This window comes from Trachinotus anak, unplaced genomic scaffold (genome assembly GCF_046630095.1).
Source record: "Trachinotus anak isolate AG129_WGS33_773 ecotype Australia unplaced genomic scaffold, CSIRO_AGI_Tana_v1 ptg000028l, whole genome shotgun sequence".
Classification (NCBI taxonomy): domain Eukaryota; kingdom Metazoa; phylum Chordata; class Actinopteri; order Carangiformes; family Carangidae; genus Trachinotus; species Trachinotus anak.
In genome coordinates, this window is record NW_027273879.1 from 18342949 (window position 1) to 18359788 (window position 16840).

Here is a 16840-nt window from a genome sequence, read left to right on the forward strand (position 1 = left end):
TAATCCTATAAAATCCAACCTGTTAATACATGGTGGTGACACTTCCGAAAAAAAAAAAAAAAGAAATCATTAAACACACTAAACCAATTAGAGGCTGCATGTGCTTGGATCCCTTCAGCTGCTCAGCTGTAAGTGTGCACCAGAGACTGGAGCAGGCCAGGACCCTGTGAAACCTCCCGGGCTGATGAACGACAGCCAGGGGGCGACTCACGCCCGTTTCAGAGGATTTTTTTTTAAATACACTGCAAAAGGTGTCACATATTTCAACAAGTCATTCAGTTAATCTTACTTTGCTTTACAGCCGGGTTTTTAAATTAAAACATACACAACTTTGTGTTCCATGTGATCGTGGTGCAGTTTAATGTTTGAGTGTTTTACCTAAACTCAGATGTCAGTCAGGATCGGCCTTATTCTGGAAGGAGGCAAGATGGAGTAGATCTGTGAGCAAAGGCTGCAACAAACCCTCCAGACGAACAGGTCTGTGACCTGCACAGGAATCGCCTCCATTCAGTAACAACATTGTATCAATTACCTAAAGAAAATGAATAATCTGAGACTCGCCGGTGATTTATTGGCACGCACACTTCTTGCAGTGTGTGACGTGCGGGGGCAGAGCAGAGGGCTGCTCTGATTTAAGTTGCAGTCATCTGGATGGATGTTATCACACTCACAGACACCGTCAGCGTGAGGACCGCGCCACGCTGGAAACTCGCCTGTGGAAGTACAAGAAGAAGTTGATTTAACGTGGATTTACGCGGCGCGGACGCATGGCACTGCCGGGGCTGGCGCGACGTGGAGATGCGTTCACCGACTTTGTTTGAGTTCTGAGAGAGAGGAGACGCAGAGAGAGGGAGGCGGACACTTATGGTTTGGTGGAAGTGTGCCACAGCCGGCCGTGTCTCCTCTCCAAACGGTGCGCTCTCCGTGGCCCTACTCGCTCTCCGGGACTTCCACGCGGCTGGGGCGCGAGATGGGGCGCAGGAGCGCGCTGGGATGCTGCCTGCTCGCGGCGTTGTCCTGCTGCCTCCTCCCCGGCTGCAGAGGTAACATCACCGTGGCCGTGATGCTCCCGGACAACCACCACAAGTACCCGTGGGCTCTGCCGCGCGTCTTCCCGGCCATCCTCATGGCGCATGAGGACCTGCACGGCAGACACGGGCTGCTGCTCGGCCGCTCCATCAACATCCTCAACTACAGCACCGAGGATCCCGCCGCCGGCTCCTGCGCTGAGAGCCGGGCGCAGGTGGTGGCCGTGGACGCCAAGCTTTACATCCGCCCGGACGCTTTCTTCGGACCCGGGTGCGTGTACCCGCTCGCCTCCGTGGGGCGATTCGCGTCCCACTGGAAACTCCCGCTGATCACAGCCGGAGGTCCCGCGTACGGCTTCGACAAGCGGGAGGAGTACAGGACCATCGTGCGCAGCGGGCCGTCCACCACGAAGCTGGGGGACTTCGCCACCGTCCTGCACACGCATTTCAACTGGACGTCCCGGGCCGTGGTGATCTTCCACGACCTGCGGCAGGACGACCGGCCGCACTACTTCCTCTCGGAGGGGATCTACCTGAACCTGAAGGAGGAGATGAACATCACGGTGGAGGCCCAGCCGTACGAGGACGACTTCAAGTACTACAAGGATCACATCAACTTCATGAAGGAGCGCGGGAGAAGTAAGTGCATGCTGAAGGGGAAATGCGTGGAGAAGTTTTCAGTCCTGGGATAACGGGACGGCAGCTTCTTTAGGCCTGTGGTGGGCAAACACAAAGGCAGAACTCAATGAAGAAATCATTGAGTTTCGCTGCTTTTTGCTTCTTGTCTTTGAGCCATGTGGTATTATCTCAAAATAAAACAGATCAGCAGCTGCTTAGTATAAAGATAATGTCAGTGGATGGAGAAGGAAATTCCCTCTCACTGGATGATCTACATGGGAAACGGTTCAGCAGAACTGTCTCACGACAGTCGCCAGCAATTAGATTTATATGTTTGAGTGAAAAATGTTAAATGGCCTGGTCTGTCCCTGAAGCTGCGGGGGGGGGGGGGGGGGGGGGGGGGGGGGGGGGGTCATATTTAACAAATATGTTTTTGATCTGGAGCATTCATTTGAGGTGTTTCACACATTGCTGCAATGGGAGATCCCGGGTTCACAGAATGAGGTCACAGTTTCAGACTGAGGTGGACTGCAGTAGGTGCAGGGAGAAGCCTGTTATTACAGAGGAATGTTTAGGCTGCGGGTAGTCTGCTGCTGCTGGTTTATTGCCTGCGGAGGACCACCACCTGCGTGTTTTAAAGAGAGAGAGAGAGTGAGGCACACACACACACACACACACACAGGTCATGATCAGATGTGCGCCCTCTCAGCCAAACCAGACTCGGTGTGTGCGCCCCGCTGCGTGCGTCCCTGCTGCCGCCGATCAAAACCCCAAAATCGGGTTTTTATTCGATCAGTCTGGTCAGTCTTCTCAAACTCATGCTGCGAAGCCAAACGTTATTCAAACCCGCAGCGATTTATTTTAAATCCTAGTGGGGAAGTTTCCAAAGATATAAAATATGTCATATGAATTTTGGGGAGATGTGTGCAATATTTATGATGGAGGCTTAAACATGGAGATTTGGGTTTGAATATTTCACTCAGTAGAATCATCACTTGGTTCAGTGAGGAGCTGGAACAAGATGATAGAGAATATGATTCTCCTATAAGATTAGTTGTCTAATCTTAAAGCAGCTTCAAGGATGATAATAATAATAATAATAATAATAATAATAATAATTCATTCGTAAATATTTTCTCAAGTTGCCAAACAGTTGTTTGGTTTTCAACGCGTGAAAATAACAGATTGTATTATGAACTTATTTATGAGATGAAGCGTGAATCACAGAGTGGAGAGGCAGTTAAATCTCTCCTCTCTGTTTAACTGGAAACACCGTGAGGCTGATTTTCCTCATGACTGCTGCTGTGAAAAGTCTGGCTGATGGCTGAACACTGAAGAGGTGAAGTGTGTAAAATGACATGTTCCTGTGTCTCCTGGCTTTAACCAACCGCTTTATTCACGGCAAATGGATCATTTGCTGCTTTTTAGATTATAAACCATTCAGAAGAACAAGTTTTGGGTTGCCAGGTTGTGAAAAATCCCTTTGACTTTTTTTTTTTTTTTTTTTTTTTTTTTTTTTTTTACATGGAAGAAAGTTAATTTATGGGCTAAATACTAATAATGTATTAAAGTAGCCGAATAGTTTGACATTTTGCAAAACACCTGGCTTTGTTTCTGAGAGTCACATGAGGAGTTTGATATCCATCTCACGTCTTGAACTTGTCAGGATGTGGTTAGCTTAGCTTAGCATAAACACTGTAAGTAGGGCGGAACAACTAGTCTGGCTCTGTCAAAGGTTCAAAAATAAAACATCTCACTGTTCAACATGCTGTATCTCTTTTATTAAACCTGTGCATAAACAGAGAAGTAAAAGCATCAGTTAGTAGTTTAGAGGAAGTTATGTACTGGCTCTGTTTCTTGATGAGAGAAGGCCCGGTGCAGGGACTGTGTGCAGCTTCCTGAGGTCTTGTGGTCACATTGCAGGGAGGTTACCAGCCTCGGTACCATTGTGCCTGCACAGAGGTCAAAACCAAAACCGCAGCTCACAGCCGTGTCTGGCAACCTGTGCTATAACCAGAGACTCTGGACTAAAGTACCAGGCGGATAAACTGTAGTTTGTCGGGAGATAGTTCCAGCAGGTAACTTCCTGTAAACCACAAATAGCCGTTTTACATTTCTGTTCATGAATGAATGAATTAAAGGAGATTAAATGTGTTAATTAGTGAGTTTTAGAGATGTTGGTAGACTTTTTTTTATTTTAGAGAGAGCCAGGCTGTTTTCCTGTGTGTGTTTTTATGCTGATGGAGCATAATCACATCCTGACTCACAGACATGAGACTGGCATTGTTCATTAGTTCTCAGTTCATATTTCTTTCAAGAGCTGGAAATGTAAGGCTGGAGGTGAATGAACACCGGACATATTTTTTATTACCATAACCTTAATTATGTTTGTATTAGTGGCTCATAACTCATATATAAAGAAATGGGCTTAATCTATGATTCATTTATGATGAGTAAAGTCATTAGTACTGTAAATTTAGTTAAAAAGTGGTTCTCATATCAGAAATGTTTGCAGCAATGGAACAATAACTTAAATCCAAGAAGTAATGCAACAATGAAAGATTAAAAGTAAAAGTCAAGACGATGACTGAATAAAATCCGTGGGTCTACAAAAAACCCCCCCCCCAAAAAAACAAATCTCCAACTCTGGGGATGTTCATGCTTTCAGGGTGTTTTAATGTTTTAGTAACTGTGATTTTTGGTGGTTTTAAGGGGAAGACAAACAAAGTGCTTCTGCTGATAAACACTTATATGAGTTTTTTTTGGAAGGCAATTACAAATGATGTGTTTTTTAATCTTTAGTTTGGAGAATGATAATTCCCTCTGAAATGTAACTCATCGACCTTAAAATAGTATTTAAGTACAGTTTGAGTACATGTGCGTTCCACCTTTGCTTGTTTTCTACAAATCTGACACACAAATGTCAATCTAATGTTTTTCTTCTGTTCTTTGGACTCATTATTCAGATGCGTGGCTGATCCTGATAGTGCATGGGTGTGTTACAAATATTTATCTGCCTATGCTCCTGGGAGCGTTTGAAGGGAATCATTTTTGGAACCAGCTCAACATCTCAGTGCAAAATCTGCCTCCAACCAGTAAATCTTTGGATATTATGGTTTCTGGCACCGTGAAACACACCAAGCTTTAAACATCTTAATCTGTTGTTACAGTAACAGCATCAACAAATGGAATAAACACAGTGTCAAGGTAATTAAAGGGTGGTACAGGGAAAGAGGTGAAAGGTGCAAGCTGCCAAATGCCCCCCCTCCACCCTTTTCCCAGGATGAATTATGGAGCTGCTGCAGTGAGCTGGAGGTCACAGAAGCTAATGGTTTTGTCAGGGCTTGTCCTGGCTCGGCGTTCAGCTCACTTTTCTCCCGGCAGATAACCTCCGGGCTATCAGCTCTAAAAAGTCACACCATTGGCAAGAGGCTGAGCCGAGGTGAGAGAGGAAATCTGGGGCTTTTATTGTGAAGCCACACATTGTTGGAGCTTTGACAAATCTCTTGAAGGAAGATAAAATTAGATCATGCAATCTCTTGATCAAAACCAAAGTATGGGTCGAAATGAGGTGCTTGCACAGATGATCTATGGGGTTGAATTTTAGGGGAGGACAGTCTCAATGACTGATATTTCCATGCTTAGAGCTAAAAACAATCAAGCTGGTCAGAGCTTTGTAGGCAGGATTAAGAACAAGGATGCAATCTTCTTGTTAAATTGCCATGATAATGGCACTAATCCTGAAGGAGACTGACGCAGATGCAGGATGTTGCAAGTCGACAGTCAGAAATAACCTTTAAACTGACAAATTTATTGTGCTCCCAGCCACTACCACAGCTGCAGCGGCAACTGAAAATGATACTGGTGGAACAAATACACTTGCTACTGACAAATTACAATTAAACAAAACACAAATAAGCAGTAGTTCAGTAGCAGTAGTAGTAGTCAAATCCAGTACGTATCTTCATAATTTTCTTTTACTGTTCCTGGCCTGTGGCTTGCCAGGGAACTAGTGTCAATGGATTCAGAACAAAGGACAGTTTACACTTAAGTGACAGCAACCAATAACTCTTTAAATGCACATAAGGAGAAGTGAGTAGGCTGTTGTGTTAAGACAGATTTGGAGACATCAGGTTATGCACAGAGGATGGTCAATAGCTATGTGGGGTCAACTGGGGCCAAACAGTGAAGTTTTACACCAGAGCCCTCTGTGATCTGATGGATAAGATTGCAGGATATTGCTGTTGCCAGGCAAACAATAAGGACTTTAAGCAGCGACGATTGAAGGGAAGTCTACGGCTACACTTCCTGCTGTACTTTGTTAGTTTGTCTGCTACAGCAAACTAGTTGTTCTAGACAGTTGGGCTGCAACAGTAGGAACCGAGTCCCCATTTCCAAAATCTCCAACGTATCAACATTTTATTCCAAACAAAACATGAAAATCTACTTCATTATTGTCTGATTGTCTCCAATTAGAGGATTTTAATTTTCACTGCAACAACACTATGACTGAACATTCTTCAAACTGTGGATTTCACTGCAAATAATCATTATTTTTTAGTTTGTTGCAAGACATATATGTTTTAAACTATGTAAAAATGCTCTGCTATGATTAATATTTTGGTTAACATGGTTTTCCACATAAAAGTGAAAAAAAGGAAAACTGGGGCTGTAGCGTCCTCACTTTCTACCTCTGAAAAATGTGGATCAGGCCTAGTGCCCCTCCCACCACCGCTGCTCGTGCTAGGTTGTCAGGTGAAACAGCGGAGACTATCATGATGGTTAGAGGAGGAAACAGGGGAGACACTCAACCATGTTTGATCCTCATTCAGACCCAGACTCAGGAGTTTTTGGGGAGTTTGTTTTGCACCAAAATCGGCAACCAGAAGAAGTATAATAAACGGTAAGGGTAGTTAATTGTTTATGTTGTTTGTTAGCTCGTAACTGGCAGGGGCTGACACAGTGTTAGCAACTGTGCTAATGAAAACTCTCGCTCTTTGTAAAGACAAGGTATCGAGATAGTTACCAAAGGAAACATCAGATAAGCTCAGCTACATGTTTGAGCCTCAGTCAGACCCAGACTCAGATGAGGAGTCTGTTGTGCACTATATCAGAAAGGTTAGCGCAGTTAGCATCTTTTATTTGTTTGCATTGTTTGTCAGCTCGCAACTGGCAGTGGCTGACACAGTGTTAGCAACTGTGCTAATGCAAACTCTCGTTCTCTGTACTGACAAGGTTTCAGTAACCGGTGAAAGAGCAGTGTGCATCCAGATAGTTAGAAGAGGAAACATCAGAGAGACTCAGCTACATGTCTGAGCCTCAGTCAGACCCACACTCAGATGTTGTGCACTGTATCAGAACGGTTAGCGCGGTTAGCATCTTTTATTTGTTTATGTTGTAAGTTAGCTCGTAACTGGCAGCGGCTGACACAGTGTTAGTGGTTGTGCTAATGCAAACTCCAGTTTTCTGCACTGGCAAGGTTTTGAATTTATTTTGCCCTCTCCTGCAAGTTGACGTGATTGGTTCCTTTGGTTCTGAAATTTATATGACTTATAAATCTCTGACTGTCTGAATCTGTTTTAACTGTCAGTGGTTCACTGCAGTTCAGTGGTGGAAATAGGTTAAAAACTTGATTTTTATCGGAATGGGTCTTTAAAGGGCCAGTTTATCCAAGTAATGATAGTAATACAAAGGTGTTCTAACTTACATCTGGTCATATCTGCACCTCGCTGTAAACATGTTTCACTGGAACTACTTTCTATTGAAAAGTATTCCTTTAACTGTTGTCATTGTGTTGTGTGTGGATTATCCTGGGATCCACTGTGTCTGGAAAAACATGTTACTGTTGAATCTTTTAATGAAATATTTCAATGCTGTGAGCACCACAGTTGAAATATGGAAGCAGAAATCTTCAGGAATCTTTGGTTTTTTTTCTTGCAATTTGGGGCGAACTGACCCTTTAAGTGAAGGTTTCGAGCCCCTCTTCCAGCTCTGGCACAGTGTGAGATGAACACAATACTCTGAAGTACTCCGTGAATATATTCTAGCTCCCATCACATTGCCCAGTGACACTCTCGCCTTGATGCTTTTCACTCCGTTAATGGCACACAAGAGGGAAAATTTCAGCTGTGTGAGTGGAAGAATACATCAGGCTGTGTTGTGTTATTTATTTATTTTTCGAGTACATATGCCAGTGATTTGTAGCTGCCAGCGAGTGATGAAAAGCGTGTCAGTTCACAATGAAGCTCAGGTAGTGCCTCAGAGTAATTACAGAAATCCTCTTTCCTGAGTGAAAACACTCCCAGGATGCAACAGTAGCAGCAGGTTAGATGAACTGGATGTCGATTACATGGATTCAGTTTTCCATACAAAGGAATGCTACACAGGCAAAGTCGTAAAAGCCTTGCAGACAGATTAGAACATAAAAAGAAAGAGGGCTGGGGGATAATCTGCTCTTAGAAAGATCCAGCTACAAGACAAACATGACACAGAGTCATGTTAGAAAATCCAGCATAATCCAATTGAGAAGATGACAAAAACACGCTGAGTGCAGTAATTGGCTTGCTTTCTGTTTGTGCACTTGCATGTGATTATCTCTGGAGGCATCCAAAACAGTGAAATGTCCCAATTTACAAACCAAACCAAACACAGAGTAATTAAGAATTTAAATCACTTAAATTATGAAGCGAATGTAACAGATGTGCAGGAATACGACTTGTTTCCATTGGTGCAGAGTTTGTATCACAGGCCTTCATATTAACTACAAACAAATCATCTTTACCAGTCATTTCATCTGTGATTGAGTCTTATTTTCTTGATACTACTTAATCCATCTTTTTTGTCTTGTTTTAAGAGACTCATATTCATCACTAAATACCTAAAGCAAGATGAAACCTCACCGCAAACATGTAAGCGATAATGTCCACTTATCACATGTCCTTATGTAAGAAAATAATGAACATGATGGAGGCAAAGAACACAGTGTTTTCTCCTGCAGCCTGATGATTTTCAGTTTTTGTTGAAAGGGTGTTGAATCCACCTTACGGTCATTCCGGAGGCTGTAGTTTGTGCTGCTGTTGATTGAGTTGTGTTATACTTAGAGGTGTTTCTAATGCTTTGTCAACATGTAAATCAAAAAGTGGAGATTAAATCACACACTGAACATTACAGCCTTTATGAATGACAGGACTGTTGTATTAGACAGTGGGTGTATGAAATAAATTGTACAGACAGTAACAAAAACATGAGGTGTGCTGATAACAGTTCTGAAATATTTGGGAACACCTGCAGTAACAGAAAGTGCCCTGTAATAATACAAGTCCCAGAGTTCCACTCAAAAGGACACAAATATCGACCGCTGGGGCAGAGCACACGGTGTTCGGAGCTTCTCTGTCAGAAAGAAAACAGAAAAAGAGCATCGGGTGTTTCTGTTTACAGCAGATCCAAAGGAATAAAACTGGGCTGAGAAGAATCATTGCTTCATGTTGTTTTGATAAAGAAGAGTTGGAAAGATAGTCCACAGTTTGAAACGCCTGCATGCACCGGCTTTAGTCTAATGTATCACATCTAGTACCTGCATGTGCTGTTTCCTGTGAATCCCTTATGTGTGGTTATGCAATTTGAATTGTGTGCCAGAGAGGCCGACTCTGCCAGGAACAATGAAAACTACAGTACACTGAATGGCTACCGCTGAAATTTTTTTTAGAAAGTCTTAAAAACGTATTAAAAACAAGGGGTTTGATACAGTGAAAATCACAAGGATTATCACATTAACAACTGCCAACCAATCAGAAACAAGTATTCATTGTGGTCTCGGTAAGAGTGTGATTACATGTTGGCAGGAGGGTTTATCCTTAGAAAAACAAGCGTGGAGCGCAGAAAAAACAAGTCATTTACTTAGCAGGAATTTTTGTTTTTTCTGTGTTTTCCTTGGTTCAACTTGTCTTGGTTTAGGCCTCTTTACAAATGTCATTATCAAGTGTCACTATCTTGAAACGGCAGACTGCACTTTTATCAAGGAGGAAGTACCCAGAGCTCATGCATCCGTCCTCTATTTATGTGTTATTGTATTGTACGCTATCTTGCAGTGTTGAGAAATCCTGGATCTACATCAAACATGAATCACTTGGCTCAGCTTTCATTCCAATCGGTCAACAGGTTTTTGAGACATACTGCAAACTAACAGAGTAAAAACAGACAAGAATGAAAAGATGACCTCCTTTATGGAGGTAAACATGAGACTTGATGATAGAAAATCCTTTAATCTATCTGGTCCTATGGAAATATGAATTTTGGACTTAATTAAAGGCTAAATTATGTAAGAAGGAGATTTCCTGCAGTGTACACAGCACAGCAGAGCTGATTGCCATCCTGGAGTCTCTGAAGTGGAACAACTTGTACCAAACAATTTAATGTGCTTTTGTGTAAAGCCTTAGCAGGTCCATATACTGTACGGCCGCTACAACACAGGAGGACATTTTCCCTCGGCTGTGTAGCGGCATTTACTTTGGGAGTGGTCCAGGAGACAGCGGGACTACTTGGCATGGGGAACCATGTTGGAAGAGATGAGAGTTGGGGTCTAAGCAGCAGCCAGCTTTGGTCTAACACATGAGGAAATGTCTGCTAACTGGGAGCGCTGCCTCGGAGCTGGCAGCCGCCGCTCTGACATACGCTACAAATGGAAATAATGCTACGTTTTTTTATTCATGACTCAAAGGCAGGAGGGTGTAGGTGGCAGGGTGAAGGTGGTGGGCAGAGATGCTCTCAGAGGCTGTAACAGAGGTCTCAGGTTTGATTCCTGCGACAGCAAACTATGGCGCTTTGGAGTGTCTTTGAGCAAGACAGTGACAATGACTACCAGGTCACTAAGACTAAAGCTGAAATATCAAACTTCCCAGTTACGTCTGAAACCCAGTACACAGCCCAGAATGTTTCTGTAGTACTGAACACTGAAGGCTGTCACACAGTAGAAGGTGGCAGAGAATATTTGGTAAGATCCATAATTTTAATTCGCTTTTGATCGGTTAGTTTCTCATTTAACTGAAAAAAAAAATGCCAATTTTAAATAGTATTTTATGTAGGGAAGGAATTTAAATAATTGCTTGTGTTTACATTTAACATTTAAAAATGTCTTTTTTTTTTAAATTATGTTTTTTCTTTAATTCACGTTGACATTTCTCAAAGATCTTACTTTGTAAGAAGTGTCATTTTAATATTGTAACAGCAAAAGAAGCGAGAGATTTTGAACAATATTCTGCCTTATTTTTGAATCTCTCTCCTTTCTTTGGTTGTTTCCACTGTATGAAGTCCACTTCCAATATCCACCCTGAATGATTTCTGTCTCTAGTTTCACTTCTTTGCTGCCTCTTTTCATTGGTACATCTGCTGCAGACGAGTGAAGTGTGTCAGAGCCTGACATTTATTAGAATCAGACATTGCAAAAGTTGAAATGTGCGCCAGTTTTCAGAGTGAGTTATCCACCGCTCACATTATGCTGCTTGTCTCATTATGTGAAAGTACAAAAAAAAGTGGTGGAAAATGTGTCACTCAGCTCTGGTTTTAACAGATATGATTGGTGTTGCCAGCTAGAATGGAGCAAGTTAGATCAATTAGACTGAAAGGAAGCACAGAGATGTTCAGCCACAGTCAATGTGACTGTCTAACAAGCACCATGCACATGACATCATTCTCCCATTAGTTTTAAGTCAAAGAAGTTACAGATTACTGCTGTAAAAGTGAATTTTGTCTCACCCAGCTCTCCTCCCAGCTCACTGATGTTGTGAAACTCAACACACAGGTCACAGCTGCGCTTTAAAACATCAACACTGTGCTCGCTGGAAGGAAATTTGAGGATTTGGGCAAGTTACAACAAAATAAAGGAGTGTATCTACGAGGAAAGGGGCTAGTAAAACCCCGCCCCCTTGCTGCAGGCCCCTCCCATCATTATGGTCAACCCTCCAGCCCCAGACCAGACCGAGCTCTTGGCCTACCTCCTGCTCTCCAGCCTCAGTTATTATGCCTGACTTGTTTATGTGTGTTGTAGATGTAATCTGGCTCAGCTTTACATCTGATGTTTATTCATGTATGCATACGACTTGTTTTGACCGTGAATAATCAAATATGGCCATAAAATTCACATACAGCCAAAATTTTGCAGAAAGTTCTGTTATGTAAATGTGTAAAAAAAAAAAACCCAACAAACTGTAAAAAAACCTCCATCTAATCAAGAAATTCTTGTCTATTATTGTGCCCTAAAAGTCTTGCAGTCTCCATTGAGTGTTTATGGGTATTTTAGGCTGCTTTCCAATACAAATTAACTTGTTCCAATGATTTTCTCAAACTTCTTGTGAGTCAGTATGCTTAGAAGATGACAAAATAACAGACTGATGCACTAGAATAACATAAAGAAAAATACATCTTGAATCTAGAAAAATCTTGACAGTTGACACATGATTTTTACTGGGAACAAACAGAAATTTCACTGCAGTGGCAGATTTATTCACTCGTTTTATCAAAATATGATTTTTGGAAGATTTGATAAGAGATTTTTGCAGTGTTTAAAGAAAAGATAAACATTTTGTCTGTTGTTGTCTTTCTGTCTGCAGTCGTATACATCTGTGGCCCCCTGGAAACCTTCCTGAACATCATGAAACTGTTTCAGAGCGAGATCCAGGACCCAGAAAACTACGCCATCTTCTATCTGGACGTGTTCGCCGAGAGCTTGACGGATCGCAAACCGTGGCAGAGCCCAGACTCTGACAGGTCCAATCTCATCAAGGTCTTTAAGGTACGATGAGCGCAGGACACAAATACACACACACATGCACACACATAGAGACTGATTTCAAAAAGCCCTGGATCTGTTTGGATCATCACGCTCGATAAGTTGAGACAGTGTTCAGATTCTTCGTAGATTTATTGAATGTGGACTGTCACTGTTTCACCCGCTTTGTAATTGGAGGCAGGAAATAATACAAGACCAAAACCACCATTTGGCATGGAAAATAGATGACTGAGAGAATGGATATTTAATTCCCTGTTTCTGTTCGTTTTCTCTCTAAATCCCATAATCTTTATCAGGCTCTGCTCACTGAGTTACACAGAACCAAGTAGTTCAATCCTGACGAAAACCGACAGTTGACTCAAATACAATACTTGTCAGTGGTTTTTAATGATGGATCACTCGTTCCAATACGTTTCTTGCATAAATCATCAGACCTTGAAACCAAGTGCATCACTATTTGATATTTTTTAGCAAATGTATTTTCTTAAAGTGATAGTTTGGGTCATATGACTTTATTTTTAGTATTTTCATTGCTTTATTTTACCGTCAAACAGCCCTTTGGTTTGGAATTACAGTTTGTGAACTGTTTTACTACGGACAAGTGCGACTAGGGCACACACCGTATTACTCCACAGATCATCTGTTTGAGTCAAGCAGAGGTCAGGATAGGCGCACTTGTGTGTAGGAGTTCAATGGTAGTTAACCTGAAATGTAAAGGAACAAAGTGTTTGACGACGATAAAGAGGTGAAAATATTCAAACTAAAGCGTACACGCTGTTTTTTTTTCTGTGGGCATTTTTTAAAAGCAGCTAGAATGTGTTTTTTTAGATGGCCTCATTCACAGCAGCATCATTTCCTCTAAACAGCAGCGCGCTGATCTGAATTTACTGCAAGTAATACACTGACTATAGATAATGCCACATCCAATAACCTGAACTATCACTGTAAAAGTGAAAAAAAGTAAAAAGTGTTCTGCAGTCAGAATATTTTTTCCTATATCCTATAATGAGACAGGCCCTGCGTCACTACAAAAATGAAACAGGATTTTATAATTAAAAAAACAAAAAAACAAGCTTTAAACAGCTTGTTGTCTGTTTATTCAGCCTCTCAGTTCTAAACCAGTGACTCCATAAATCAGACAAACTAACAGACTGGATCCTGATAACCAGACTAAATTTCCAGTTTATTTTCATTTCACTATTTGGACGTTGTTTTCATGATGGGACTGTCTGCAGTTGTTATTGCTGGCGTTATTTTCAGCAGGCCTATCTAATCACAGCAGCAGTCAGAAATGTGGGCAGTGACTCAAGGTCCTGGAAAATTCATCCAACTGACTGACATTAGTTTAAGTACTAACCCTGCTTCAATTAACATGTCCGTTGAGATGAGTGACAATTAGCCAAAGCATGGTTTTGGAAGCTTTTATGGTAATGACATCCACGTGTTTGAAAAGCTCATGTGCACTCTGATGATCTTAGGAAGCTGCATTATTATTATTTTTTTTCCAAGCGGTGGGCAAACTGAGTCTCCCAGAGGACATATACCCCCCCCCCCCAACCCTTTCAGCCACTTCAAGGAGTGAAATTCTTGCATGACATTAATGAATTAGTGGATGTGTTTCACAGGAAGCTATTGAGCCCTACAAATTAGTGCACTAAGACATAACAGAGTGGGCACAGATGTGCTGCTCGTCTAATTAATTTCCCTAAATGTCACACTGGCTTCTCTTAACTGAGTGCTCACAGACTTTTGAAGGAGAGCGGCTCCGACTATAAATCTGACATAATATTAAATTGATGATGGCAGTTTCTGTCATAGCAGACTTAGCAAATGTTTGCTTAAAGTGTTTAAAATGCAGTTGAAACATTGACTTGAGATAGTGGGGAAATTAATGTCTTCCATTGTGTGTCATTTGTAAACTTAAGAGTAATATAGGGCCGTGTGCATAATTATCCACATGTACGCCATTTATCTCCACACATTTGAAAATACCCTCTTATCTGTTCCTTAAGTTAAAAATAATGAACAAGTGTATTAATTAGTTTTGTCAAAGCTGAGAAAATGGTTATATTGAGACACTCTTTTCAAACTTGTTCTAAACTCAGATGTTTTTTCATAATAATTGAAAAGTTCTTCAAACAACTATTATCCCACTCACATTCAGCATATTGCAGTTCGTGTCATGATATTCCTGCTCATAAGGGTTGGATTTGTTTCAAGAAAAAGGACAAAAAAACAACATGTAATAACTAATTCAAATGCTTTTTTGTGTTGGAACTGTGAATCACTATTAAACAGCTTTTTGCATTATCTCAGTATCTGTGTATCCAAATATGACCTGCTCCTAACCTTGGCTGGAGAGTGAAATTGTTGTGCCCATTTCGTTGATCTTGCAGTGTGTTAATTTATCTGTAAGTGATAACAGGGCTCATTATGGCAATGTGCCTCCTTCAGAGTGATAACTGCTTGTGGAAGTTTGTGGTGGAGGTCCCGCATGAAAAATCATGAGAGAATTGATTGTTGCCACTCGCTCTGTCAGCCTGACATTTTAGGACCTGCTTTTTTTTTTTTTTTTTTTTTTAATGTAGTAAGACATTTTAGTCAAACAAAAGCATGGGTTTGATTTTATCAGCAAGCATTTTTGTCCACATTATTTTATCATTTGATCAGTAATGCTGAATTTAAGAGGTTGAAAAAAGTTGCTTAATTCAAATCAACTTATTTAAGAATGAAGAAAAATGAGATGGATTTTTTCTTGTGCGTTATATTATCTGATCTAAGATAGCGACAAAGAAAAAAATTAAGAGCAGAAACTGCTGATGGGGTGGTTTCACAATGGCTGACTTGGTCTCCATCTGTACTGATCGTATCACACAGCACCACTGTTGTCATTGACGTGCATTATCTGTCCACTTTAGGTTTCTGATGACAGATAGAAAACTGATTGATTTTCTTTTGGGGCCACAAAACTGCTGAGTACCTGCTACAGCCAGGGTTAGACAGACATGCTAACACCTCAGTGGTCGCATTGATCGGCACTGACCTATATGAAGAATATATGTTACAATATTTCATTTTATACTGACACTCACTTCTAGAAATAATGAAATACAATAGCAATAGCATACTTTTAAAACTACTTTTAAAGCAGTGAGGATGAAAGTGAGACTAAATAACATGCAATTTAAAGTTACATTCAAAAGATGAAACTCATAAAATTTGTTTGTTCAGTCTGAAAAAGAAATGGATGTTTGGATGTTTCATGGCTCAATCCTCAGTTCCTGTTTCTCAATCTGTCTCTGTGTCTCCTCCAGTCTGTTTTCATCATAACGTACCGGCCTCCTGATAATCCAGAGTACAAAGACTTCCAGAAGAAACTCCATGCCAGAGCTAAGAGGGATTTCGGTGTACACTTGGAACCATCACTGGTAAGTTATAGCCTATGAAAACCCCGTGCATCATGACCTCTTTAATCTTTTATAGGATATTCTGTGCAGAAAAATCCCCACTGTGCTGTGTAATTGTCAGCACTTAATGAGGAATGATGTTTACAATAATGTTAGCAATTAATACTTTGACTTTTTATGGCTGCTTTCATCTCAGCCGTTAAGAATGCGAGTTTTACAAAAGTAAAATAAACTGTAATTTTTAAAGAAGTTATAATTTATTATGTTTGTTGGTATTTGGCACTTTGATTGGCCAAAATTGCATCGTTTCATAGAAGCAGGGTCTTGAGCCCTGGCTGAAGGAACTTTTTATTACATCATTAAGATCCTAAGCCAAACCCTGTGTATTGCTTAAATTTCTGTTGCTGGTTATTCAAAATTTCAGCTCTCTTCTTGCAGATGGACTACATTGCTGGCAGCTTCTATGATGGTTTCGTGCTGTACGCTAAGGCCCTGGAGGAGACTCTGGCAGAGGGTGGAGCCCAGAACGATGGTATTAACATCACGATGAGGACGCAGAACCGCCGATTCTGGGGTGAGCAAAAGTCCGTAATGTGTCTCAACTAGGAAGTACGGTGGCCCTGAGAGCTCAACACATGGCAACTTAAGAAAGCATGCAAATAGACAAAGCTCAAATGAGTTCAGACAACATCAATTTGACAACACATGTGCTGCAGATACACACAACACAACCAAATACAGAAACAAGGTGCAAGTAGCACAGACAACAAATGAACTGTTCACAGTGGCACAATAAAAAGTGATGAACTGACCTGACTGTGAGGCACTCTTTGTTCAAAAGTTTTAACTTTAGAGGTCACAAAGCATCGAACAACAATTCACAATTGTAAAGTCCACCCTCACGGATTCACAGCCACGTTCCCAGAAAGTTCCTGAGTGCTTAGGGCCCTGCTTCTGTCAAACCATCAAGGGCATGAGGGCTCCCTCGCTTCATGCACACTTTC

General features: G+C 41.4%; 1 protein-coding gene across 1 annotated transcript in view; it reads left to right on the plus strand.

Moving 5' to 3' along the window:
• Positions 1 to 646: 646 nt before the first annotated feature.
• Positions 647 to 16840, plus strand: part of npr2 (natriuretic peptide receptor 2) — a 68746-nt gene continuing 52552 nt past the window's right edge. Inside the window, exons 1-4 of the mRNA XM_071467016.1 lie at positions 647 to 1667; positions 12251 to 12432; positions 15744 to 15857; positions 16275 to 16410. Of these exons, the coding sequence (XP_071323117.1) occupies positions 971 to 1667; positions 12251 to 12432; positions 15744 to 15857; positions 16275 to 16410 (1129 nt within the window). The 5' untranslated portion in view covers positions 647 to 970. The remainder of the gene's footprint in view (positions 1668 to 12250; positions 12433 to 15743; positions 15858 to 16274; positions 16411 to 16840) is intronic.